General features: G+C 42.9%; 2 protein-coding genes across 6 annotated transcripts; both read right to left on the reverse strand.

Moving 5' to 3' along the window:
- Positions 1-11,048: 11,048 nt before the first annotated feature.
- Positions 11,049-19,427, reverse strand: RBFA (ribosome binding factor A). 2 transcript variants are annotated; one of them, XM_059850960.1, is made up of 7 exons: positions 19,263-19,427; positions 18,226-18,268; positions 17,439-17,615; positions 16,045-16,178; positions 14,522-14,606; positions 12,817-12,887; positions 11,049-11,781 (listed from the first exon to the last, which is right to left on the reverse strand). In XM_059850960.1, the coding sequence occupies exons 1-7, from the start codon at positions 19,370-19,372 to the stop codon at positions 11,388-11,390; spliced, it is 1,014 nt and encodes a 337-aa protein (XP_059706943.1). In that variant the 5' UTR covers positions 19,373-19,427; the 3' UTR covers positions 11,049-11,387. The 2 variants fall into 2 exon arrangements, with proteins under 2 accessions (XP_059706943.1, XP_059706952.1); XM_059850969.1 differs by having other exon boundaries at positions 16,066-16,178; positions 19,263-19,425.
- Positions 19,428-19,859: 432 nt separating this feature from the next.
- LOC132329684 (probable 2-ketogluconate reductase) lies at positions 19,860-24,674 on the reverse strand. Of its 4 annotated transcripts, none has more exons than XM_059851004.1 (6): positions 24,602-24,674; positions 23,200-23,584; positions 22,297-22,468; positions 21,123-21,301; positions 20,512-20,608; positions 19,860-20,145 (listed from the first exon to the last, which is right to left on the reverse strand). In XM_059851004.1, exons 2-6 carry the CDS (start codon positions 23,579-23,581, stop codon positions 19,992-19,994), a joined length of 984 nt encoding a protein of 327 aa, XP_059706987.1. In that variant the 5' UTR covers positions 23,582-23,584; positions 24,602-24,674; the 3' UTR covers positions 19,860-19,991. The 4 variants fall into 4 exon arrangements, with proteins under 4 accessions (XP_059706987.1, XP_059706997.1, XP_059706965.1 ...); XM_059851014.1 differs by having other exon boundaries at positions 23,200-23,602; positions 24,602-24,660; XM_059850982.1 differs by lacking the exon at positions 24,602-24,674 and adding an exon at positions 24,080-24,427 and having other exon boundaries at positions 23,200-23,602.
- Between the last annotated feature and the right edge of the window lie 930 nt (positions 24,675-25,604).

The raw sequence follows: 25,604 nt of genomic DNA on the forward strand, positions 1-25,604 counted from the left end.
ATACAATTTCACTGTAGGTCTACACACAGCTCACATGCAGGTCAATGTGTTGGCCAGCCCACTCAACGCCTGTGAAGGCCACAGCAGCAAACTGACTGGCATCTGCTCAAAAAGTAATAAAAATCAAACATTCACCTTGGCAGAAAAGTATTCTGTTTTTTTTTTTTTTTCAGCAGTGGCCATGAAAGTTATTTATCTTTACAGTCAATAGTCCAATAAGTACATTGAAATGTAATTGGTTGGGGGTTTTTTTCTGTTATTAAGTTCCTTAGCCATGTACTTTCAGCACTTTCAGTGTATACACAGTAAGGTTGTAGGTAAAAGCATTTACAGAAAAAAGGGGCGGCCATCCATGAAAGATAAATTATCCACAGTAGATATAGGACCACAACATAAAAAATTGTTACTACAGAGTGCAAGGAGGGATATGTCCCACTTTTTAGCATTTAAAATAAAGGTATTAACTTCTGTCTAATAATTCGTGAAGTAAAATAATTGAACATGGCTCTGCCAGTATGGAAAGGCCCAATGGCTCCCACATAATCAACAACATTAGACTTCCATTGCTACCGACCCAATTATTGCAAAGTGTTTCAAACAGTGGATGTGTTAAAGAGATTAAGCGAAAGGTTAAGAGAAAACATTTGTGAAAGAGTCTCTCATGGCTGAACATTCCAGCCAAACTGTGGGATATGTCCTCGTTTTCACAGGACCCCAGGACAGCTGAGGTGGGAAAGGACCTCAGGAAGCAATCTGATCCAACCCCACATTCCCAAGCCACCTGGAGACAGTTACCCAGGATCATGTCCAGATGACTTTTGAGATCCACCAAAAGTGTTTTCTATCAGGTGGTAAAAAGAGGAGCTGCTTTATAACAGAGGCAAATAAAATGTAACACATAATAACTTAAGTTGTAAATTGGTTACCTGTTTATCCCCAGCTGCCAAAATCCTGCAGTGTGCTCAGCAAAACTGGGTGACGTTTAAATCAGCACTCATTCACATGGGAAAGGAAGTTGTATTTGCACACTGTGGGACTGGCATTGAACTGTAGACATTGGAAGTAGGTTCATCAGCCACCAGCCCATGCCTAAGACTTTCCAAAGTGAAACCTGTGACCAGGCTTCAAATTCCTTCCCTCGTAAAAAGACAAGCAAACAAACAAACAAACAAAACAAAACAAAACAAAAAAATCTACAACGAACTAAGAAGGACAGAAACATGCAAAATCAATTGAAGAAGAGGATTGGAAGAATAAAAATGGATCAGGTTAAGAGGGACAAACAATGTTTGTATTCACTTTTCCTGCAAGTCAACAACAATTTCACAATATAAAAATAAGTGGGCTTGAGGACAACAGAGTGAAGTCATAAACACACAATGTGAAGAAGAGTAAAGAGGTTTAAAAATCAGGTTTTCTTAGATAAAAGTAATAGCTTTGATCAATCAAATCCCGACAGCTTAGTCATTTTCTTTGGGAATGTATTTGAAGATTAGTACTTCTCCAACTAGAGGACAACAGAAACTTGGTGAATATAAGATAGCTGTCATATGAGAGTTAAATATTTGTCTAGGTGCCTTAACAGGTTACCTCTAACAGTAACATATTAAGTAATATTTTTGCTTATACTGTTGGGCAGTTCAGGTCTGGAGGAAGTGACAAGAGCAGGAGAGTGCTTTGGCAGGTCACAGTGACTTGTGAGTGCCTTAGCCCTGTCCTCTCCTACCTGTGCACATAATTCACAGTTTCAGCTCTTCCCAGTAGCCGTCTCCAAGCAGAACAGCAGCAAAGAGCACCCACCTGCAGGTGTAGAGCCAACAGCTGGGTTGGCAAAAGGGACTCCTCAGAGCCTATAGGAGAGTCAGGAGAATTAACTTCCATAGGTGCCTTCCAGGTCCCAGTGTAAGATCCCAAACCAGTACTGACCTAAACGACTCTTTTGAGGAAGTGCAAGAGGATGGATGGAAGCTCTGTCTTTTTACAGGGATTTGCAGCCAATGTTTTTTCCCTTCAACTCTCCAGTACATTTTCTGCATCAGCTTATATTAATGTAATGTTCTCTTGCTTTTGAAGATGATGCTGCAGCACATGCCGATCTCAGTGATCATCTGTAACACTGACTGATGAACATGTTCATTGCTTTATTCTAGATGTTTAAGGATTAGTTTAATTACTTTACACTCTTTCTTCCCAACAAGCAAAAGTTACAAGGTCTCCCTTTGCATAGTCTGTATGTTTAATTTGCCAGAAAAAGGTGTTTCCTTCCTTGTTGTAGTGTTGCCAGGATTCTAGAGAAAGAGAAGACCTTGAAAGAGTTTCCAAAGGAACCATGTGCCAAACCTCCCACTGCAATCCCACTCTTCTGCTCCCTGCAGGAGACCTTCTCAAATTCCACTGAAGTCTAGAACGACTTACTGAATGTCATAGCTTTTCAAAGAAGTTTTCATTATGAAAGGAGGAGCTTCTCTTCTAGAAGAAGAAAAGGAAATCAAGAAGCAAAGCACAAAGAAAAGACAAAGAACAATGCCAAGGAAGCAGAAGTTATGCGAAAAGTAACCATATTCAATAAGTTGTATTAGTTCAATATTCATATTCATATTATATGAGAAAAACATAAAGATTCTCAGAGAAAAATTTATCTCAAATACTTGTGATTCTGGCAGAAGCAATACCACTTTTTTTACTAAACAAAACAATGTTTATCAAGATGGCTTTACCTACAAAAAATTAGACTTAAAATTGCTGTTAAACTATGTGATTATTTGACCAAAGGAAAGATGGATCTTAAAAATCCAGATTGTGTTATAGAAAGGAACTAATTATTCAGACAAGCTGAGAAGGAAAGATAGCTAGAAAAGAATGAAGAATCTGCCCAAGTCCATCCACTAATTAGGATCTCTGACATTAATTGACACTCAAAATTATTCAAATTAATTTTTAGTATTTCTGAATTTCAAATATCATTGGGAAATTTTCAGTTTCAATTACATTGAAGCATTTTAGCCAAATTTGAAAAGAGCATTTCATCTCTAGAGAGATGAAAAATCTCTGATTAAAAAAAAAAAGCATAATATCTGCACAGTAATGCAGAAAATCTATTCCTCAATAGATGCAAATATTCTACTGTAAGAATTCCATTGGAAAATACAATTCAGTCTACTTTTCATAATTTCACAAGAAAATGTTTCACAAGAAAATCTTAGAAAAAAAGAACCACAATGCTTTTGCCAACACTTTGCACATACAATTCTGACATTTTCTTTTCAGATGTTCTCTATTTTTAGAAGAGGAATTTAAAAACAGTTTTAACAAAATACTAGGTGTTGCCAATCTTTGTCATTTTAATGCTAAACATTCCTTCAAGTTTAATCCAACTTTCCCTAGGTTATTCTGGAAGTACAGAGGTGTATGTCTACCAACACCAAAGGCAGATTACTAACTCTGTAGGAGTGCACATTTGATTCACACGGTAGAGCTAATGAGGATGATTAAATCCACTAGAACCTCAATGTTTCTACATTATTTTGGACTTTATCAAGCCAGAGAAGATACCAAAAGGGTAGGGTGTATTTTTCTCACCTCTATTTTCTCCTTGTTCAAGTTTTACCAGGAAATAACCTTCCTATAGCACTAATGTCACATGTAATTTGTGTGATAACTAAGTACTTATACATGCAGATTGGTATTCTTTACTCAGACTTTCCCTTATGTTCCCCATCAGGGAGGCATTCTGAGAAAGCAATAAACCAGGATCATACAGCTTCTTTCTGAATTATGTACATATTACATATCAAGTCTTTTTATTTATTCAGAAATACTGTTTCTCAAATTCTGAGAATAAATGTAACTCATGTATAAATTCATTCATATAACCACAGTATTCAGATTGTAGTCTTTAAGGACAGGCAACATTGGATTACCCCATCTTGGCTCAGCTTCCTGTGCTGGGCATTTGATGGGAGATGAGTTAAAACATAAACCAATTGATATTTAACAGAGCTGCAGACTAACCTATAAAAGAATAATTAATGGCTTGTCATCACTAGATTTAACATGAAGTGGAGGGGTTTTTTTAATTACCTCACCAAGCAAATAACACGCCTTGTTATTGGTCAGGTGTAAAATCAATGTATTTCAGCTAATTCTGAGAAGGGCTGACTTTGGACAGTCCCTGTGCAAGTCCCTGTGCAATTGTTTTTGAGTTTTCAAAATAAATTAAAGCCTCTTTTTTCCAGCCAGTATGCTGCACACATACTTGAAATAATTAAGTGAATATTTAAATGTTTGACTTGTGCTATTCACACGTAAAGGAATTTTCTTATTCATTTGAAAGCCAACAGCTTGAAGTCCAAAATAATTAACACTTTCATTAAATATACTGTTCATGGTCACTCTGAAGAAATTCTAAGCTCCTTTTTAAAAACCCAATAATCCCATTTGAATATATCTGGGGTTGAAAATCCTTTGGCCATTGCATAAGAGAACAGACGCATTTAAAATTAGAATGCTTTAGCTGTATTACACCCTGAACAATCCCTTACCTTGTATGGATTCAGAGGTTTACTGAAATATTGCTGGGAAAAAACCAAACCAAACCAAACCAAACCAACCCCCCAGAGATAAGGGTCATTTACTGTTAAGTCATTGCAATCCCTCTAGACAGCCTGGCCAGTGCCCACCACGGATGACTGGCAGACTTGCTCTTGGAAATTAGATTCTTCAGCTGGGTAGGTGAAGAAATGGCTGTGCAACTTCTCCCTCTTCCAAAGCTGGCATGTAAATCCAAGTCACAATATCTAAAAGCTGAAGATATTCCATTTTACAAACTTTCAGATGCCTTGTCTTGACATATTCCTACTGTGGACAGAAAGGTTTATCTTATATGTTGTGAAAGATTAAGTTTATATTGAGTATGAGAGATACACATGTCAGCTGGTAGGACAGCAAGGAGATGACTTCTTGATGTCTGGTTTTGGCTAAAAATATGTGGGTTGGAAAAGAAATTGATTGATTTCATCAATATCTCAAAGCAAATTCTGAATAATTTAAGCACATACAATTTTTTTTCTTAAAATTTACAATTTTGCTTGAAGAGAAGATCGATAAAGAGCTGATTTAGATGATATTCCAAGATTGCCTTATTGAGATTAGGATGTTCATTCTATCTTACCATGATAGTTTGCCACACACTGGTTTGACTAGAGAGGTCCAGATGAAGGCTGCTGGAATCTCAGAAAAATTGTAAAGGTCACAGACAGCAGCAGATTCACAGCTGACAAAAAAGTGTTCATGAAAAGTGGGGAAAATATGTGGGTTTTGTGAAATTTGCCTTAACACAGCTGAACAGATTCAACTGGGTTCAGTGCCAGCAAGGGAGGAGCAGCATGATAATGATTAGGAAGCATTACTTCAAAGCACAGGCACCTAGGGGTGATTGTGAAGAGCCCAGCTCTGTTCCTGTTTTGAAAACCAGGAATGTGTTTGAAGCTACTAACAAGTCCTCCAGACATAGAATTTGTTCAGCCTCCTCACAGTTCTCTGGAATGCTCATCCTACGTAGCTGCCTCGGGACTTCTCCTTTAAAGGAGCTGTTCTCCACATCTGTAAGAAGACTCTTTTCCTAAGATTAATACAACTATCAAAGTCCTGTTTTCAAGCAGGTACCAAAACTGCCAGTCAAGCTCTACCTAAACATACAAAAATAGTACAATGCCTTCTTGTGTGTCAGGCAAGATATTTTTGTAGGAAAGGCACACACCAAAGCCCTGGTGAAAACTCATCTATACCACTGTGGATATTTCTCATTCCTCAGGTTCAAGGAGGAGAAATTCCATGTGAAGTAAAGGCAAAGACTGAAGCAGTTAAGTAGGGGCATGGAGGGCCTATGGAATAAGAAGAAAACTAGCAAGGCAAGACAACAGCTGAGAGGGCTGTCCTCACTTTCAAGAAAGTTAGCAAGGATGAAGTCCAAGGAAGAAAGAAAGCTAGGAAGTGCAAGGAGAATTATGTTTAACAACACAAACCAATTCAGTTCTTCTTTCCAAAAGGAAAACCTCACCATCAACAGTATCGTAGCAAATGTCCCTTGGTGTATTGGGAAGAATGGTGAGGAAACCATGCATGCTCTCTATGCCTCTGCAAAGTTCACACAGAGGAAACCAAAACCCTATCTTTCACCTCTCTTGTCACCACAATGAGATATTCCCTTATTTACATAGTCTGCATGTACACATCCATTTTGGCACCAACAGAGAAAATTACAAGCCTAGTACATTCCTTCCTCTTTCAAGGCTCAAAATACTAAATCCTAAAGGGAGAAGAGACTTACCAGGATTTTGTATAAGTTCTGAACACTTCCCCATGAATGGAGGTGCACAAATAACTTTCAGAAAGATTTAAGTCACCAAGGAGCTTTGAAAGTTTTACCCTATGGATAGATCCCATATAAACACAGCCAAGTGGGCAGCTTGGTTTCAGTGGGAAAAGGGGATGTGAGGATGACAGCAACAATGGGCTGTTTTACAGTTTGTAAATTTGCCTGACTGTGCTTTGGGCATGGATCCAAATGTTCTAGGTCTGAAAATAACCAGCCTTTCTGCCACCTCTGTCCCCCTTGTTTTTCAAAGCCTATGTTATTTCCATAGTGGCTTCTTGGCACTGTTCATTCCAGCCAGTGGATTACATTTGGCTTCATTTTGGCTTTTGAGCCAAAAGTGTAGTGATGCTCCAGGCTGAGGGAGAACAAGGTTTGGGAATCTGCTGGGAGATGTGACCAGTGTACACATTGAAGAGGCAGGTCTTGCTCGCACACTCAGGGAATTGCCAGTTGCTAGCACTGAGATCAGGAAGGAGCTTTCCCCAGAGCAGATTGGCACCAGTCTGTGGGGTGTTGTGCCTTCCCCTTCAGCATCAAGCATGACCACTGTTCAGAGCTCTCCAGCCCTTTTCTTCCAGGCTGCTCATGCACCTCAAAGATGGCCTCTTGTGCCCTGCAGCTGGAGGGGAAAGGCTTTTTCCCCCCATGGTGGGCTAGCAAGTGTCTCTAGCAGGTTTTTTTCCCTTTGTCTGCAGCACTGAGCACGGTCCCTTGCCAGGGCTCCTCCAGACCCTTACAGCTCTGTTCCTGCCTGCTGCCCTTGCACTTCCCAGGCACTACTGGTGCCCTGGCTCTCTCTGACTCTTCTGCCCACTGCAGGCTTGGAACAAGAGTGAGCTCTGCTCTTCACATTGCTCCATTTTCCAAGGGGTTCTTGCTTCTGGTGCAAACAGCCTGGGAAGCCTTCCTTCCTTGCTTGGAAGGGCTTCAGACTTGCTGCCCAGTCCAGAGGTTTGGATGCCAAATGGCTTATTGCCATTTTTCAGCTCTTCCAGAGAACAATACAAGCTTGGGGCAGGCACAAGAGCACATTTCATTCATCCTTGGCCAAGAAGCACAGTGGAGCACATTTTGGAAGGCAAAAAGTGTGCTTGTCACACTTTTATCCAAAGTTGGACAATGTGTGTCCAACTTTGGATAATATCCCATGATACCACACCCCTCTTTGCTTTATTCTTCTGTATGTGGTCAGTACCAATCCTCATTGTTCTCTTCCTCACTCTTCAGGAAACAGGGACTGCTTGACCTGTATTCCTGCTGTTGCTCTTTGTGCCTCTGTAGCTTTTCTTTGCTGACTGCAAAGGATGATTTTTCAATCTAAAGTGAAGAATGCACCAGCCTGCTACATGTGCATTGTGTTAATGCTTGTACACATCAGCTATGAAACAGATTCAAAAAATAAAAGAAAATTACATACTATAAATTCAGATATAAAAATAAAATACCATTCCCTTTGTAATCTTCCAGATTTGTGTCCTTAAACATGTTTTTGAAGATGAAAAAGCCTTGGTATTTCAGAATAAGAACAGTCTCATCGTTGTTTGACTCATGGTGAGCATAGAGAATAGAATAGAATAGAATAGAATAGAATAGAATAGAATAGAATAGAATAGAATAGAATAGAATAGAATAGAATAGAATAGAACAGAATAGAACAGAACAGAAGTGTTCTGCTCTGTTATGCCCAGGGTTCTGCATGACAAGCTATGACTCACATCTGAGTGTTCTGTCCAGGAGAGCAGCTCTCTGCAGTGTCAGAGACACCTACAGTGTCACTCAGGCTGAGCTGGAACATGCTCCTGGAGCCCTGGGCAGGAGTGGGCAGTGGAGAGGGGAGGGCAGCCTATAAGGACAGCCAGGGCCCTGGCAGAAGATCTGCACTGATCATGCACTCTCCTGTAGACATTGATGGTTGGCCACTTTGGAGACAGTGTTTCGGGCCAGATGGACCTCAGCTCTGATGGAACACTGCTGTTCTCCGGGTCTTGTGTTTTAATGGGTTTTTCCAAGAGAAATGACTCAGGTATTTCTACAACTGAGTGCAAGGAGAAAAAAAATCCACAGGGAAATGAACATGTATTGCTCACATCAAACAATTTGTAACCATTTATTCTGAAGCACCTCCTGCTCCCGACTGAGGGATTGATCTCAAAGCCTAGATCTTTGATCTAAGTGTCAGAGATGTGGGGGTTTGCCATCCTGTGGAAGCCCAGCTAAACTGGATATACACAAAAGATTAAAAAAAAAACAGTTTCTATGTGCTTTTTGCAAATGTGTTCATGTGATTAAATGCTCTTGAGGTGATCCACAGCTCTCACCCCCATGAAAAGATATGTGCCTCTTTCCTGCAAAGTGACAGAGCCAATGCCCAGGCTGGGACCCAACTGCCTATTCCATCCCTTCTTCTAGTGCAGGGCTTGGAAGAAATGTCATCAAAGATATCCTGAGCATCTAGTGGTAAGAAAAGAAGGAGGAAGCAACAAGAGCCAAATCAAATCAAATCAAATCAAATCGGACTAAACTAAATTGAATCAAATAGCTGAGTTGTAAGGGATGATCACTGAGTCCAGCTGCCTGACTACTTCATGGCTGACCAAAATAAAAAGCATGGTATTAAGGGCAGTGTCCAAATGTCTTTTAAGCACTGACAGGCTTGGGGGATTGACCACCTCTCTCAGGAGCCTGTTCCAGGGTTTGATCACCCACTGGGATAAAGAAATGCTTCCTCACGTCAAGTCTGAATCTCTTCTGAGGGGCACAGCTTTGAGGCATTCCCACATGACCTGGCTCTGGGTCCCAGGGAAGAGAGACCTTTTCTCCTTCCTTGCCTCAGAAAGCTGTACAGACCCGTGAGGTTGCTCCTCAGCCTCCTTCTCTCCAAACAATAAAACCCCAGTGTCCTGAGCTGCTTCTCACAGAACACCGTCCACACCTTTGCTGCCTTCCTCTGGATGCATTCAGGGACCTTCACATCCTTTTGGAATTGTGGGGCCCAAAAGCACACGCAACTGTCAGGGTGAGGCCACCCCAACACCAAGTACAGCAGGATAATCCCTTCTTTGAAGTGGCTGGTGAAGCTGTGTTTGATCCATCCCAGGACATGGTTTGCCCCCTGGGCTGCCCGGGCACACACTGCTGAGCCTCCTGCCAGCCAGCACCCCCAGACCCTCCTGCAGGGCTGCTCTCCTGGAGTGGCTACTCCTCACCCCATTTAGACTTTTGCCTGCTGTTACTCCTTCCCATGTGTAGAATTTGGCATTTATCCTTGTTCCATTTCATGCCACTGATGTTTGCCAGGCTACCCAGATCCCTCTGCAAGGCCTTTTGTCCCTTGGGAGTGCCAGCAGCACTTCCCAGTTTGGAATCATCAGCAAACTTGCTCATGGTGCATTCAATTTCTGCACCAAGATCACTGAGAAATATATTGAACAGAACTGACTCTAGAATGGAGCCCTGAGGAACACCCCTGGTGACCAGGCACCAGCCAGATGTGGCCGTGTTCACTGCAACCCTTGAGCTCTGTCCTTCAGCCAGATCTTCCCCCAGCACACCATGAACCCACTCATCACACAGCTGGAAAATTTGTCTCAGAGGATGCTATGAGGTACAGTACCAAAAGCCTTACAAAAACCCAGAAAAACCATATCCACTGCATTCCCTTCATCTGCTGGGCAGGTGACCTTATTACATGACACTAAATTGTTTAAACTGGACTTTTATTTTTTTAAATGCATCCGCATTGACTACAACTGATGATTGCAGTGTTCTTTAAGTGTAGTGATAGGACAAGTCCTAAGTTTTAAATGAAAAGAGAGTAGATTTAAATTAGATATGAGGAAGAAATTGTTCCATCAGGGTGGTGAGGCACTGGCACAGGTTGCCCAGAGAAGCTTGTCCAAGATGCCCCATCCCTGGAAGTGTTCAAGGTCAGGTTGGACAGGGCTTTGAGCAACCTGGTCCAGGGAAAGGTGTCCCTGCCCATGGCAAGGGTCCTGGGTCTAGATGAACTTTAAGGTCTCTTCCAACCCAAACCATTCTGTGATTCTGCTGCATTGTAGGGCAACCTCCCCTGTGTTGATTTTCTTTACCTCCCCAATAACTACTGGAATTAAATTTTCTGTATTTCTGGTAGAATTCTCTTTTACTACCTTGTTCACTGTAATTTCTTTGAAGCTTGCAGCCTTCTGACTTTATACATTCATGCTGTTATTTTTTTATGTGCTTTGAGTCAGAAAGTTTTATTCTCACTTTTTATATGATTCCCTATTCATTTTCAGATCTCAGTTTCTGGAACATTCTTCCCTCCTGCTCTTTTTCTGCTTTTCAAGTTGTTAATACATTTTCTAAGTCACAATATTTTGCCTCATTTTACCCAATGGACGAGCAGTTCTCAATTTTTTTTCTGATGCAGTTCACCTTGCACAATTATAAATTTATTTTCTTTCAGGGTTGTAACTTTATCGGCCATCATTGGGATGTTTTTGTAGAAAGTGGTCTCCCATTAGACTGGTCCTCTAGAGAAGACCCTGTCCTCATCTCTGTGTGATGAAGCTGAACTCCACTGTCATTATTTTGCTTCCCTCTTCCTTCCTTATATCAGAATAGCAGGCAGTATTACTTGGTGATAACTTTTACACAGGTCACAAAAAAAAAAAAAATTAATATAAATATCGCAATATAGAAACCATAATTTTATTGGAAATAATCCACACAGCTGCAAGAAGTTTTAACTCGGTGCTCCAATAGGTATATTTTATCATTAAAAAACTACTCTCAGGTTGAAAGTCCTTCAACTGCAGCAGCTTGAAAGCTGCTTAAGAGAATGTCAGTAATGGCAGATTTTCTTACATACTTTGTGCTAGCAAACCTGCTCACATAAGGCAAATCTATTAGCTTGAATGAGGAAGTGGTAAACACATACAAAATTAATCTTTCAGAAGCTATGGCAGTCTTTTTTTTTTTTTTTTTTGTTATTGGCAGCCTTCATTTTGAAGGGAATGGCTTTTTCACTTCATTTCCCTTTACCAGTAGGCTGAGTTAAAGTTTTGTCATCATCCACATCCAATTCATTCACCTCTTCCTGTAATTCATCCTGCAGCTCATAGTCTGAGGCTGATTCAGTGTTATCATCCCAGTAATCAGCTTCATATCTGTCCAGTAAGTATTTCTGTGGCATAATGTCGTCATCGTCAGGAGGATTCCTTGCTTTTTTCTTTTTCATTTTCTTTTGAATCTTAGAAAGCTGCTGCTGCTGCTTCTCTGTCCAGACAATGTTTTCTATATGTCTTGATGCTTTCATTTTTTTATAGTCCATTATCTGTTTATTCAGCAGTTCATGATCAACACCAAACAAATTAGTCCGCATGGGTGAATCCGAAGATTGAGTTGTTGAAGGGAAGAGTTTACTGTGGGAAAGAAAACAAGTATTGGCTTGGGTCTTTTCCCCACATATATTTCTATTTTTGACAACTTGAGTAACACAGAAATAAACTGGACTTTTCAGTTTAACTTTATTAACCCCCTGTGTTCCCTATGTTATGAAGGAAGAGATACCCCCATATCATGCATCCAAGGACAGTCTCTGTCACCAGATTTAACTGGAGAAAGTCAATAAAGCAACAAGATGCTAGATTAAACTGCCTGTCTCTGGGAAAAAATGTACCTAGGTGAGCCCTGGATCTGGGAGACCCAAGGAACTCAAGACTTCTCCCAGCTCTTCCAACAAGTGAGAAGCAGCAGCCTCTGTCTAAAACACATCGGAGCGATGTGATGCCTTATGCTGGACTTGACTATTTCCCCAAGACACAGAAAAAGGTATTAGGTACCCTTTGGGAAACCTGTCACAGGAATGACTTCCCACAGGAAGCTATTTCTGATTCACACCTGATGGACCATCCTGAGGCACAGAAGGCATTTCTACCAACAAACTACAGCACACAGGTGCAAAGGCAGTTGGCTTTGAGAGCATCCAGTGTACAGAACCACTATTCCAATAGGTTGTTCAGCCCTGTCTCTCAACGGTTAAAAATCGCTCACGGAAGAATATTAAATTAATTTAGGGAGATTTGTCAGTAAACTTGCTATCCATGTATAATAAACCAAACTTGTAGCAGAAAAAAGTGGACAAGTAGAGCAGTACTGGTAAATGCCATTTTCATCCTCATGAGACAACTACCAGCAAGAAACAAACATTACCACTGCAGAGCATTTTTAAAATTTTGATTATCATCAACACATCAAGTCTTGAAAACTTGAAGTTCTACATATATTTTGCTCATAAAAACTAAGATATTAATACCAGAACAAGTATCAGGTCTGTGAGTAACAATGTACACACCTAATTAAAATATACTTTCTCTTATGTCAAATAATACCCAATTTAAGTTGGCCTGCGGAGATGAAAACAGACACTCGTACAATTCTGAACCAAAAAGACCCACCTTGAATCATTTTGAGATGATTCTTCTTCTTCAGGAGGTCCAAAATCAGCAATTGCCAGTAAGTCCTCGACCTGTAAACACATAAAGGCCACACATATTAAGGATCCTGTTTAAATCTACTTTGTTCCCATCTACACAAGAAACAGACAAGTATTTAACAGCAAAGATGATCTTTTCTATGTTTGGAATATTTAGCAAAACCACTATAAAACAGCCTTTTCCTTCTTTTACATGGATTTGCTCATACTTCTTGCCTGGGATGTTTTAGTCAAATAGTGGATCCAGAGATTCCTACAAAGTCTTTTGCCTTATGTGCATTATGAACCCTTGGCTAGGGATTGTCTGACATATATATTTTTTGGTTTATTTCTTCTTACCTCAGTCTTGCAAATCCTTTTCCATAACATCCTTACACAGATTTTTTTCACCTCTTCTCCCTTTCTGCAAGTTTACATTTCTCTTACAGGAAACTATGGAGTTCCCAAACCCCATTTAACATGGCATCTAACCAGTAAATGCTACAAATTATTAATGTATTATTAATGCATTATTATATTCTGTGCTTACAGACAATATGTAATCATGAAAATTTTCTCTTGTTTGAAATTTCATTTCAGCTTTTCTTTACATTAATTCCCTTCTAATTAATTGAATTATTGTAGGAGTTTAATTAGATGTTTTCTCCCTTTACTTACAATACTTAAAACCAAGTTCAGTGTGTTATTTGAATCTGTGATTGACATAAATCTGATGAACTGTGAAGTGGGAGAAAATGATCCATCTATCTGCTCCCCAGTGTCATTCCCTGACAGAAGTGATATAAAGAGGGTTTTTACTTATCTTCTGTGAACTCTGTGATCACAGAAAGATCAAGCAGTTCATTGCATTTCTAGAGAATCTGAAATTCTTTTTATGCCTTCAGCTCTGCTCAGGCACACTGCAGGAGCCCATAAGGGTCTAACAGTAATTGGCTGTAACAGTAACACTATTATAAATAATAAGGCACTTCAGGGCACAGAGACATGAACCTGTTCTTTTCAACTTCTGTTCACATCAACAGCTTGAGGAGACATTTCTCATCAAATTCTACTCATTGGTGTCATCTTTCTCTTCTGGAAATCTCACTATGTTAGAGATCTTGCTTCACAGTCCAATGACAGCAAATTCATAGGAAAACATCAGTATTCTAGCAATATGTCAACTAGTTAAAGCCATCAACACCTTGACAGAAAGCATGAAATATCAAAGACAAGTTTAAAAGTTAAGGAAAAAAATGCAGTATGAATAAGCCGACATCCCCTATGCAAAGATTTGCACTTCCCTACAAACATTTTAACAATTCACAGATGGAAAAAGATATGGGGAAAAAATTAAAAAATCACTGGTTATTCAATTGAATCTTAAAAGCACATAACATTTAAAATGTGGAAAACAGCTCCTCCAACCTCATTTCCATAATCATATGCACCAGGCAGCCCTATATTATTCCTTAAAATGGTAATTAAATTCTTTAAAAATTCACCGGCCTAATGATACTGCCTACAATCCTTCTACATATTATATAGGCATCAATCTTACTCAAGATTATTTGTTAGAATCATTTTTGCAACTATAGAGAAAAAAAAAGAAAATTGGTAGAGCAACTAAATTTTCAGCACTCTGCTAAGTCACTATATTTGTACATTGAATCAAAAATTACATTTACCTCTTTTACAGCTGCAGCTTCTTTGTCTTTTATAAATATGACTGGGGGTACATTTCCTACAATCTGCTGACTCTTCAGAAGATACCTGGCAAAAACACAGCATTCACCAGCATGAGTATCAGTATATCATCTGCAGGACAAGTAAGAGGTGTTAAATGAAATCCAGCAGTACTGCTCCTGATGAGGAGCTATCCAGGTTGATGCTAAGTAATACATCACTGCAGAACCCCAACTTTGAATGCATGGCCTATAAAAACTACTGGCTGCAGGTCCAGCTGAGTATTGATGATATTTGGTTTGTCCATATCTGTACACATAGTCTGGCACAGGTCCTCCCTCACTTCATTTGGTATATTTATCCTCTCTGTAGGGATAAGAGCAGTGGGGGATACAGCCCTCAGAGCAGGGCAAGACAACTTATCCTACATGCTAGCTGCAGGAAGGATTGACAGGGGTCCCTTTCTCTTCTTCCCAGGAGCAACTTTCCTTCTTAAAGAGTGGAAGCTGTGGAGTAGAAGAGAGCATTGTGCTGGAGCAGGAATTACACAGCTTATGGAAACAGGGAGAAAGGAAATGGCTTTACAAGTGTGCTTCTACGCCACCTGCCACATGGGTGAAGTCCTGAACTTCCAACAGACTGTTTGGATAGCAGAGGGAAAGCCAAGGAAAGGGAGAAAGACAAAAATCTCAATGATACAATGAAAAATCACCGGACTCTGTGTTGGAAAAATGGGGAAAAGCATCAAAATACACAGTAGCATTCTCAGTTTGGGGGGTTTTTTGGTATCAGTATTGTGAAGAACTTCTGTAATAATAGTCATCCCTTCTGGAGGCCTAAATCATCCCCAGCAATCAGAACTGCCCAGTGAATCTGCAAGGAGATCCTTGCAGCTGTCAGCCCTCTGTACAGCATCCTGTCCTGGGCCCCTGTCCGGCACAGCCTGGCCAGCCACTCTCGCAGTAGTATTAATCAACTCACAGTAAACAGCGCAGCTCAGCTCAGCTCAGCTCCACGGAGCAGCCTCTGGGCTGACTGGCAGAAGCTCACAGCCTATGGGAGCTCTCCTAGGATGCAGGCATCTTATTGGTTCAGAGTCTGGGGGCACAGATAGACCTGGGAGTTTGGAATGGGATAAAAGGGCGCCAGACACAATAAATGAGGCTGTTGTCTGATAACCAGAAGGAAGTTCTGTCATGTGCTACATCTCAGAGTCTCACACATATGAACATTCTGGCATTCACTGTAATAAGCCAGCACCACCAGGACACTGGAGTGAGACCTGTCCCACACTCCTCTTCCTTTCTGCTTGGCCCACTCCTGCCCTGGGAAAGCCCAGAAGCCAAAAAAGCCAGCTGTGCTCCAGCAAAAGATCACACAGCTGGTCTGACATAGCCACCCTTCGCTGTGAGGCTCACCAAAGGAGATGCTCTACTCCAAGTATCTAAAAGCCTAAGGCATCCCAGTAGGTCAGGTCTAGACTGTCAGAAGTACTGAGGAAATGGCTCTGGATGCAGGAAGTGACCTGTCTATCCCACAGCAGTACCGTATCCGTGGAGCGCTCTTTCGCAGCACACTTTCAACGTAACTGTCCTTCTCCATAGTGGAAGCAGGGTTCCAGTACACACGGCACGCTGAAAAGTTGGATGACAGGGACACCTATACAAAAGGCAAATCTCTCTTTAAAATGATATATATATACACAAACACTTCATATACAATGAAGTCTGTGATGGACTGCAGAAAGCCTACTAGAAAATGTCTTTTGATAACAGAAGTGATGATATCAGAATCAGTTCATGAGTAAATCAGGACTGATCTACGCCCAGCCATGTCCCAGTGCAGCACAAACACTGTGCAGCTATAAAATCTGTATTGTATCGGGAAGAAGGCTGTTTCTTTCCATCTCTTATGTTATAAGTTGTTTAATTTACAGCAATGCCTCCTGAAACAACTGTCTTGCCCACACCAGGCAGCATTTTTACATGCAGACATGTGATCTGAGACAAGCTCTAGAGGGACAGAAATACTCTGTGAAGGATACTGCACATATACAGCCAAAAGACTCATCTTGCCCATGTAGTTTTGAATGCTTGTCTGACAACAGAATGAATTGAGCTGGAAAAAATATCTATTTTAGTCATGAATGACAACCCTTTTGTAATAGATGCAGCTATGAGATATCATTTTCCATGCTTCTAATATCAAAGCTAAGTCCACCAAGCTTTTAAGCCAAACACTGGTATAATTTAATCTTTATAGAACATCAAATGTAGATGATAAAAACTGCAGACAACAAACAAGAATGCAGAAATTGACTTAGTACCCGTATCAGAACTCTAACATCCCTTTCAAATCCACAAATTATGACACCACTAGATACAATTACATACAAATCTCAATTCTTTCTCAGATCTGGCTTGACAATGACATTTTCTTAGGCTTGCCCTTTTTTTTGAACTAATCTCATGCATCACTTAGGTTTCCTGCAAGTAACATTGCTCGGGAGTGACACAAGCAGGTGACAACTCTCACACAGCTACAAGAAGAACAGACTCTTGGAAAGATACACTTATGTTTGTAAAGCCAAGCTCCTCCTTCTGAAAGGGCAAGACAAAGAGTTTATGTCTGAGTAGCAGAAAAAGAAGTCACATCAGGAGCATCATCATTTAATTGGCCTGAGTTGCATTTGCATTAGAGTGGCAAAGGTCTCCTACGCCAGGTACTACAGTGGCAAAGCTCTGCTCGTGTGTACTCCAGTGCCAGATCTTGCTGCACTCTGCCACATCAAGAGCAATGCAGTAAAACTCCTCTTGGCCCACATCATAACACCCAGGGGAGCTCCTTTGGCACGCCCATGCCAACCTCACAACATAATCAGAGTGGCTCAGCAGAAGCACTTGTAGCTGTGGCACTTGCCTTGCAAATTTCCAGCTTGAGATCATAAAATTCTTGACTGACTTCACAGGTAGTCGCCATTTCTAACACAGCTTTATGAATAAGACCATTCAAAACTCTGCAGCGCACACTGTCTTCTTTCCTTGTTTTTGTAAAGTCATTTTTCACTAAAACGTCCAACTTGCTTGGTTTATACAACTATAAAAAGAAACAAACAACACATTAAACAGTAGTTACACACTTGTATTAGGTGACTATATACAGTTTCATGCACTTTACTAAGTATGCTCTTATTTCATTATTGCAGCTGTGATAGCTTTATATAGGTCTTACATATAAAGTGTTTCAATAAACAATACTTCTGGTCACAAAATCTTCGACATTCATGTACTACAGTCAAAGTTTCTAAAGTTCTTTTTGTATTTTCTAGCAAGTTTTAAAACTCCATAGATCTGTTTTCTCAAATACAGCATGAAAAATGACTGAAAAGCTTTGCTTGTTTGAAAAAAACAAACATTAAAAAATTTTTCCTTACGCTAAGCTCATAGAAGTTTTAATCTGGATCAGTACTCAGGAGTGTGCCAGAGAGCATTGATGCTGACAAGGATGAAAGATCAGTACAGAAGAGGAACAGCCATGGGAAGCCAAATGGCAATCCTGTCACAGTCAGACTGGAGCCCTACTCTTTGCTCACGAAATCCTGCTATTTCTCCATCAGAAAATGCTTCAAAGTTAGAATCAATCGCAGAAACACAAGTCTGTTCCACTTGGCACAAATAAACATATCGCCTTCAGAGCTTGCACTTACCGTTTGTGATCCCAGGGCAGGGCTGTCATACCAGAACTTCTTTCTTTCGGGAAAAGGAAAGGAAATCAACCTTATCTTTCAGTAGCTCAGAGAAATAAGGATTGCCTGTGTAATTAATATTCCACCTGTCTGAAAGGACACCACAACACCCAGGTTTTCATACAAGTAGCTCTCCTCACAGCTGGGTGCAGGAAACAATGCTTCCCACCCACAGCTGAAGCTGCACATATATGGGAAGGGAGTGGAAAAGAACAGCTCTCCGGTTTTGTTAGATTCAGAGAATCATTAAGGTTCGAAAACCGGGCTAAGATCATCAAGACGACGGTTAACCCAGCACTGCCAAGTCCAGCACTAAACCATGTCTCTAAGCACCACTTCTACATGTTTTCTGAACACTTCCAGAGACAGTGATTACACCACTTTCCTGGGGATCCTGTTCTATTGCTTGACCATTCTTCCCTTTCAGTGAAGAAATTTCTCCCAATATATAATCTAAATGTCCCTTAGTGCACCTTGAGGCTATTTCCTCTCGTCCTGTCATTTGTTTCCTGGGAGAAGAGACTGACTCCCACCTGGCTACACCCTCCTTTCAGGCAGTTGTAGAGAGTAATAAAGTCCCCCCTGAGTCTCTTTTAATCCAGACTGAACCCCCCAGCTCCCTCAGCTGCTCCTCACAGGACTTGTGCTCCAGACCCTTCGCCGCTGCCCTTCACTGGACATGCTCCAGCACCTCAATGTCTTTCCTGTACAGAGGTGCCCGGAACTGGACACAGCACCCGAGGTACGGCCTCACCGAGGCCAGAGCACCGAGGGACGATCAGTGGCCGGGTCCTGCAGGACACACTCCTGCTGGTAGAGGCCAGGGCCATTGCCTTCTTGGCCACCTGGGCACATGTTCAGCTCAGATCGGCGGCTCGGGATCGGTGTCTCTCTCTCCTCCGCGGTACCGGGGCCGCGGCAGCGCCCGAGCCCCACAGCCCCCGTGACTCCCCTTGCCCCAGCGCTCACAACCCACCCCGGCAGGGCCCCGCACCTACTTATTCTTGCGGAGCATTTTCCGCAGCAAGTTCCTGGAGCCGCCCAGGGCTGCGGAGCTGCGCAGGGCCCGGCACCACCGCGGCACAGAAGCCACCCGGGCGCCCCACATCGCTGCCCTGGCCCCCGGCCCGGCCCGGCCCGGGGAGCTCCCACCTCCGCTCCGGCTGCGGCCCAGGGCCCGGCTGCAGCTCCCCCTGTCGGCACGGAGGCCCGGGCCCGAGGCTGCGGGTGTCCCGGCCGGTCCCGGAGAGGGGAGGTAGGAGGGAGGCCGAGCCACCCTCAGGCTGGGCAGGGCTCGCTCACACTCAGACCCCGGCTCCCGCTCCGGCCCGCGGCGGGAGCACGCATCCAAGGGCCGGGATTGCCGCCGGAGCGGCGGCAGGAGCCGCCCCGACGCGCCGGCTGCGCTTGGCGCTGTGCCGGGCGGTCCCTCTCAGACACGATTTACATGTCCTTCAATTCGCTGTTGCACCAGCGGACAGCTGTAAGGGGATGCGAGGAAAGTAAATGACACTAAGGCAAAGCTCTGTGCTCTGGAGTTTTCCATTGAAGATCAAGACAAAGCACTGCAGTTTTCCACACAGAGCTGCTGCTGGTTATTTGAATAAATTGAACCCGTGATTTATATATTTTATCTGCATAACATGAAATTACACGAAGCAATTATATGAAAAGTGATCAAATTGCTGCTTCTGCACTGCTGGCATTAATCCTAAATGCAAGCTGCTTTAGGGCAGCACCTCACGAGGGACAGGAAGACCCGCCAGGGCTGCCTCTATGCTCTCTGCCATTTCCTCCATCATAACCCAGCGCGTCTTCTTGGTGGCACTTCCGATGTGAGGAGTTATTATAACATTCTTCAGCTTTAACAAGGGGTGATCCCTGGGAGAGGAAAAGAAATGCTGAACTAGTCACTCACAGCACATTCATCAGTATTTCATCAGTACTGCAGGCCGCCAGGGAAAATAATAATTAAAAATAAAACAAAACCTAATTGCACAACCCAAGTATATTCAGAGAAGTGAAAAGTGATGCCTAGCTTGGTGGGGTTTAATGCAAGAAATCCTCCAAATGAGTGAGTGTGAATTTTATTTGGCTGGAACAGGATTAGGGATATGGTTTCAGCAGGACCAGTGCCTCATGTACCTCTACTAACAAAATTATGCAACTTCTCACACGCTCACAAAATTTTACTCAGTTTGAACATCACACATACACTCTTTTATTTTTGACATAAACACGTCCTACCTTGGCAAAGGTTCAGGATATGTCACATCCAGAGCAGCTGCCTTAATAACTTTGTTTTGAAGGGCTTCCACCAAAGCATCCTGATCCACTATCAGCCCTGGGTTACAGTAAGAAGGATATGTTTATTTTCATGTTCCTTACTGTCCTCTCAGTATTATTTTGGGTGAAGTTGTCAGGCAAACAGCAGGGCAGGCCATGGTCACAGTGCAGAAGCAGCAGTGGAGTGTGGTGGAGTGGGAGTGGGAAGCCTGGGTATGTGCATCAGGGAATTAGCAGAATGAAACAGAGCGCCAGGTGTCAGAGTAAGCTGGGCCACCCTGATGTGTGTGAGCAACAACATTGCATTAAATAAATAAAAGGCTTAAGTAGGAGATATATAAATACACATGAGCTTCTAACACTCCAAGGTCACTAACATTTCAGAGATCGACTTTCTCATTATAATGGGAACACTTAAATATTTTACTGAGATATGACCATGGGTGTCTAAATAAACTAATAATCAGAAAAATTGTGGAAAATTTCAGAGGGACAGACTCTGTATTAGAGGTTTTCCCAGGACTTGTTATGCCACCAAACTTTAATGCAGTTTTGTTTATTCTCCACCTTACCTCTGCTGATATTAATAAGAGTAGCAGTGGGTTTCATCAGCTCCAACTCCCTCTTCCCAATCAATTTGTGTGTCTGTGGAGTTAGAGTCACAGCCAATAACACAAAATCTGACTGCCGGAGCAAATCATCCATCTTCTTACAGTAAACAGCTCCAACAGCACTTTCTTCTTCCTTTTTTCTGAAGGGAAAATCCCAAAATTAAACTGCAGTAGCAAGAAACAAGGGAAATATCAAATCACCCATAGAGAAAATATTTATTTATTGTTATCTTTGCTGTGTAGTGCAAAGCAGTTAGCTGCTTGTCTGAAACTCAGTAAAAAAAAAAGATCAAGCTACTTCCCACAATAACAAGTGAACTGTACACAAATGTGCAGTATGGTGGGGATGGAAAGTAAGAAATGGGTATCACATAAATGCACTGAATAAATGACAAACCAAATGTCTTTGTGTCATAATTTCTGCTAAGAATGGGGATTCTTTTCCTACCCAAAAAGCAAGACTGATGTCCTGTGAAAATTAAGTAATTTAACTAAGCAATGTGAAAATTACTGAGGAAACACACAAGACAAGGCAGGGATTAAATCTTCCCAAATCTATGTCAGCAACAGCCTGATTGTGCTGTGCATCAGTGCTGATTCACTGAAACCACACGCTGCAGGACCTGCTGGCGCACTCGATCTGTATCAGGACGAGGTTGGCTGGCTCTCATCAAATTCCCACAAAAGAAAAGAATGGAATGGGCCTGATGGGAGCACAGGGGCACAAGGCACATACACCCCATACAGAAGACAGCAAACAGACTGGCAAGTCTGGCCCTTTATTGTCACGAGGCTTTGGAAGGGGGAGATGTCTCTGCCTGAATCCCTGCCTCACCTAAATCACACGAGTTAAGTCCTCCCAGTCTTCTCCTTTCCAGTCCATTGCAATGTCACCACCATGACAGGAAGAAGTCAGGAGCCCCAGCTAATGGGGAGAACCATGAGGTACATCTCTCCCATTCCTTCCTTTCTTTCTGTATAAATTGGGAAATTAATGACCATATTGGAATATGTGTAAATACTTTTCCACTTAAAATAAAGAGCACTGTAAAAAGTGAAAGCAAAGTGAAAAGTACAAATAACACATAAAAGAAGTGACAAAATAGAGTTGCCTTAGAACTGCAACAAGCTTTACCTCTGATTTCTGTTGTGGTACAAAATCTTCATTTCAAAGGCTTTGGCTCTTTCAGCCACTTTGTAACCAATTTTGCCCATTCCTAGGATCCCCAAGGTCGCTCCAGAAACCTCAACCCCCAGCCAGTCAACAGGGAAATACTCTGTGTCAGGGGAGACTGCCATCTCATGGCCTCGGAAGAGCAAAAGAAGAATTACATAATCTAAGGGATGTTCCAGCCTCTGGTTACTTCCCCCTCACACAAACTTTTAATCGTAGGACTAGGCAGACGCACAGGAGCAGTAATATATTGCCATCATGTTTCTGGACAAGAAATGAGTAATGCTGCACTGTACACAGGACTGCTGACACTGATTTCTTGCTCAGGAGAGAAACATACCCACCCAGCCTCTCTTTGGCAAGAAAGGAAGCAAGGAAGGTAAGGCCAAAGCAGCAGTAAGGCCATCTGGTTCTCAGCCTCCTTACAGATACACCAAGGTTGGCAGGGAAAAGAAACACAGAGCATGGTGGGCAGATTCCTTGTTCATAATGACTCAGATACATGGCAGCTTGACAAAGACAGGCTTCAAACCTCCTTGAGAATACATTCTTTTAATCCCCTTTTATTGCAACTTGAAAAGCAAGACTGCATTGAACAGGTACAATGAATAAGTGGCTGTGGGCTGAGGGAGAAGAGGCCTGAATTTCGAGCTGTCCAAAGAAGGAACAACTCTACCTTGCCAATATGCCAGTTTGGAAATAGGATGCCAGTTATTGTCAACAAGACAGATTAGTCTTAACTTTTTCCTTTGCCCCTATTTCCCGTATTTCTAGTGTTAAGCTTACTTTTGCCTCAGCACTCATTTTCTGCATGTTTTGAAGTCATCTTTTCTATGAAAAAACTAAGACCATTTAAGTTATTACCTTCAACAAGTCTCCTGGAAGATGCCAGCAACAAAGCCATCCCCATGTCTGCAGTGTCAGTGGAAACAATAAATGGAGTATTGGACACCTTCACACCATAGGTGGAGAGGAGTTTCAGGTCCAAGTGATCTATTCCCACTCCAGCACTTGCAACTACCTTCAAGTTAGGCAAGCTCCGGAGCAGCTCTTCAGTAATAGCTGGTTTGTGATACCACACATAGATAGCTCTGATCTTTTTGCTGAGAAATGTCTTGTTTTCAAGATATTCTTTCATGGTGATGAGATGAAAACGTTTCTTCAGAAATCCAAGATGGTCTTCATATACTCCAAGCCTCCCTCCTATACAGTCAACTAGCACATAAGGCAGTTCCTGACTCTCCATGCCCTACAAAAGCAAAGAGAACTAAAAGGACATGATGTGAAGTGATCCATTATACATTTTTTTCTAAAAACTGGGAATTGATTGGGTCAATTACGTGCTGTTTACCCACTTGATGAAGGATTTGGCTAAAGATAACCACTCTCACATGCAGAAGTCTTTTGGGTTCTCTCTGTGTTATTCAGAGGGATGTTCGATTTCTATATAATCTTGCTAATAAGAAAACATTTTTGGCTTACCGAGTATGCTAACACTTAAACAAATGAGCAACCAGTTGTTACTCCTGTTCAATGGTCAGTATTTAAAGCCAAAGTCTTGATAATTTAAGAATGTGGCTATGTGAGTGGAAAGGTATCCTTAAGTCTGCAAGTTCTGCCACTTCTGCAATTATATTAAACAATTGTCATTGATGAGATTATCTCAGTAAAAATCTCATTTAATGTAACAGAGCTATAAATTGTCAACTATGAACTTTGGAGTTACCCATGAACGTAAGTTTACCCTTTCTTTCTTCAGTCTCCTTCAGTGCCAACTCCTTCAGTGTTGGCAAACTCTTCACTCTGCTGACTCTGCGAAGAGCCAAGGCTGTGATCTCAGGTTAAGCCGAGCTCCCCTCACACCGCTCTTCATTGCGAGGAGCAATGCTCCCGCACCGCTCCGGCACCGCCGGGCCAGCTCCCCCTTCCGTGCCCCGGCCACCCGCCCCGCCCGGAGCGCGGTGTCCCGGGAAGTTCTCCCTGCCCAGAGCGGACTGAGCGCTTTCCGCTGTCCCGGCGGGCCTGGGGCTGGGACTAAAGATAGGAGGGAGCTGGAGCGGCGGCCGCGGGCTCTGTCCAGCCCTGAAGGACGGCTGGGAACGGGCGAGATCCCTCCCGCTGCCAGCCCGGGCGGGATCCCGCAGGACCGCGGGAGCCCCCGTGCCCCCCCGCCCGGTGCTGCCCCCGGAGCCGCCGCCGCCCGCGGGGCCCGGGCCCTGTCCCCGCCCGGCAGAGGTGGTCCCGCGGGGGTCCCGCTCGCACTCACCCCGCCGGCCGTGCCCGCCGCCCCGGCCGTCCCAGTCGCACCGCGGGGGCGGAGCGGGAGCTGCCGCCGAGGCGGGCACTGCCCGGCCGCCCGCACCCCGCCCGGGCAGCCTCGGGGCCAGGGGGGAGGAGAGGCGGTGCCAGGGCACGGTACGGGTACCCCAATCCCTCCGGGAGCCGAGAGAGAGCCAGGGGAGCTCACGAGTGATTCTGTGTTTTCGTAGGAATGTTTCTGTGCTGTTCGTGATTTCAGTACTATCGGGATTTTGCGTTAACGTCCTGCACGCTGTGTTTTCCATACTGTCCTTGAAAACCGGACATGGTCTGGCCTTTCTGCTGATCATTACAGTCTGTGCACATGAATTAACATAAGATTAACAGTTGTCTCTGACCAACAGACAACAGTGACAGCTCTCACAGTACAAATGAAGGGCTTTTCCAACCTATATGATTCTAGGAATACCCTCAAAAACTCACTTTGAGAGCTAAGCAGCTGGGGCAGGCTCAGGTGCTTGGACATCTGAGATGTTAGCTCAGCTACAGGCAGTCTTGTGCCAACTTCGTCTGAAAATATGTGAGAACTTTTCTGACAAGGTTACTTGGTCTGTGTCATAGAATCACAGAATGGTTTTGGTTGGAATGGACCTTAAAGCCCATCTATTTCCAAACCCCCTGCCACAGGCAGGGACACCTTTCACTAGACCGTGTTGCTGAGCCCCATCCAATCCGGTCTTGAACATTGGTAGGGATGGGGCATCTACAACTTCTCTACGCAATCTGTTCTGTTGCCTCATTACCCTAAGAGAGGACAATTTCTTCCTAATCTTCTCCATTCTACTACCTAACATAAACCTACCCTCCTTCAATTGAAGGCCATTCCCCTTGTTCTGTCACTACTTGTGAAGAGTCCCTCTCCAGCTCTCTTGCAGTCCCCCTTTAGCTACTGTAAGGTTGCTATAAGGTCTCCTCTGAGCCTTCCCTTCTCCAGGCTGAACAATGTCAAC

This window comes from Haemorhous mexicanus, chromosome 1 (genome assembly GCF_027477595.1).
Source record: "Haemorhous mexicanus isolate bHaeMex1 chromosome 1, bHaeMex1.pri, whole genome shotgun sequence".
Lineage (NCBI taxonomy): Eukaryota > Metazoa > Chordata > Aves > Passeriformes > Fringillidae > Haemorhous > Haemorhous mexicanus.

Coding starts and splice junctions, on each gene's coding strand:
- RBFA (XM_059850960.1), bottom strand. CDS start 19,372: ATGTGGGGCGCCCGGGTGGCTTCTGTGCCGCGGTGGTGCCGGGCCCTG. Junction 18,269..19,262: donor AAAATGCTCCGCAAGAATAA/GTAGGTGCGGGG, acceptor TTTTCCCGAAAG/AAAGAAGTTCTGGTATGACA. Junction 11,782..12,816: donor TCATCTCAAAATGATTCAAG/GTGGGTCTTTTT, acceptor TCTTTCCCACAG/TAAACTCTTCCCTTCAACAA.
- LOC132329684 (XM_059851004.1), bottom strand. CDS start 23,581: ATGGAGAGTCAGGAACTGCCTTATGTGCTAGTTGACTGTATAGGAGGG. Junction 22,469..23,199: donor TTCCAGGAGACTTGTTGAAG/GTAATAACTTAA, acceptor TGCTCTTCCGAG/GCCATGAGATGGCAGTCTCC. Junction 20,609..21,122: donor TCTTATTAATATCAGCAGAG/GTAAGGTGGAGA, acceptor ACTGTAACCCAG/GGCTGATAGTGGATCAGGAT.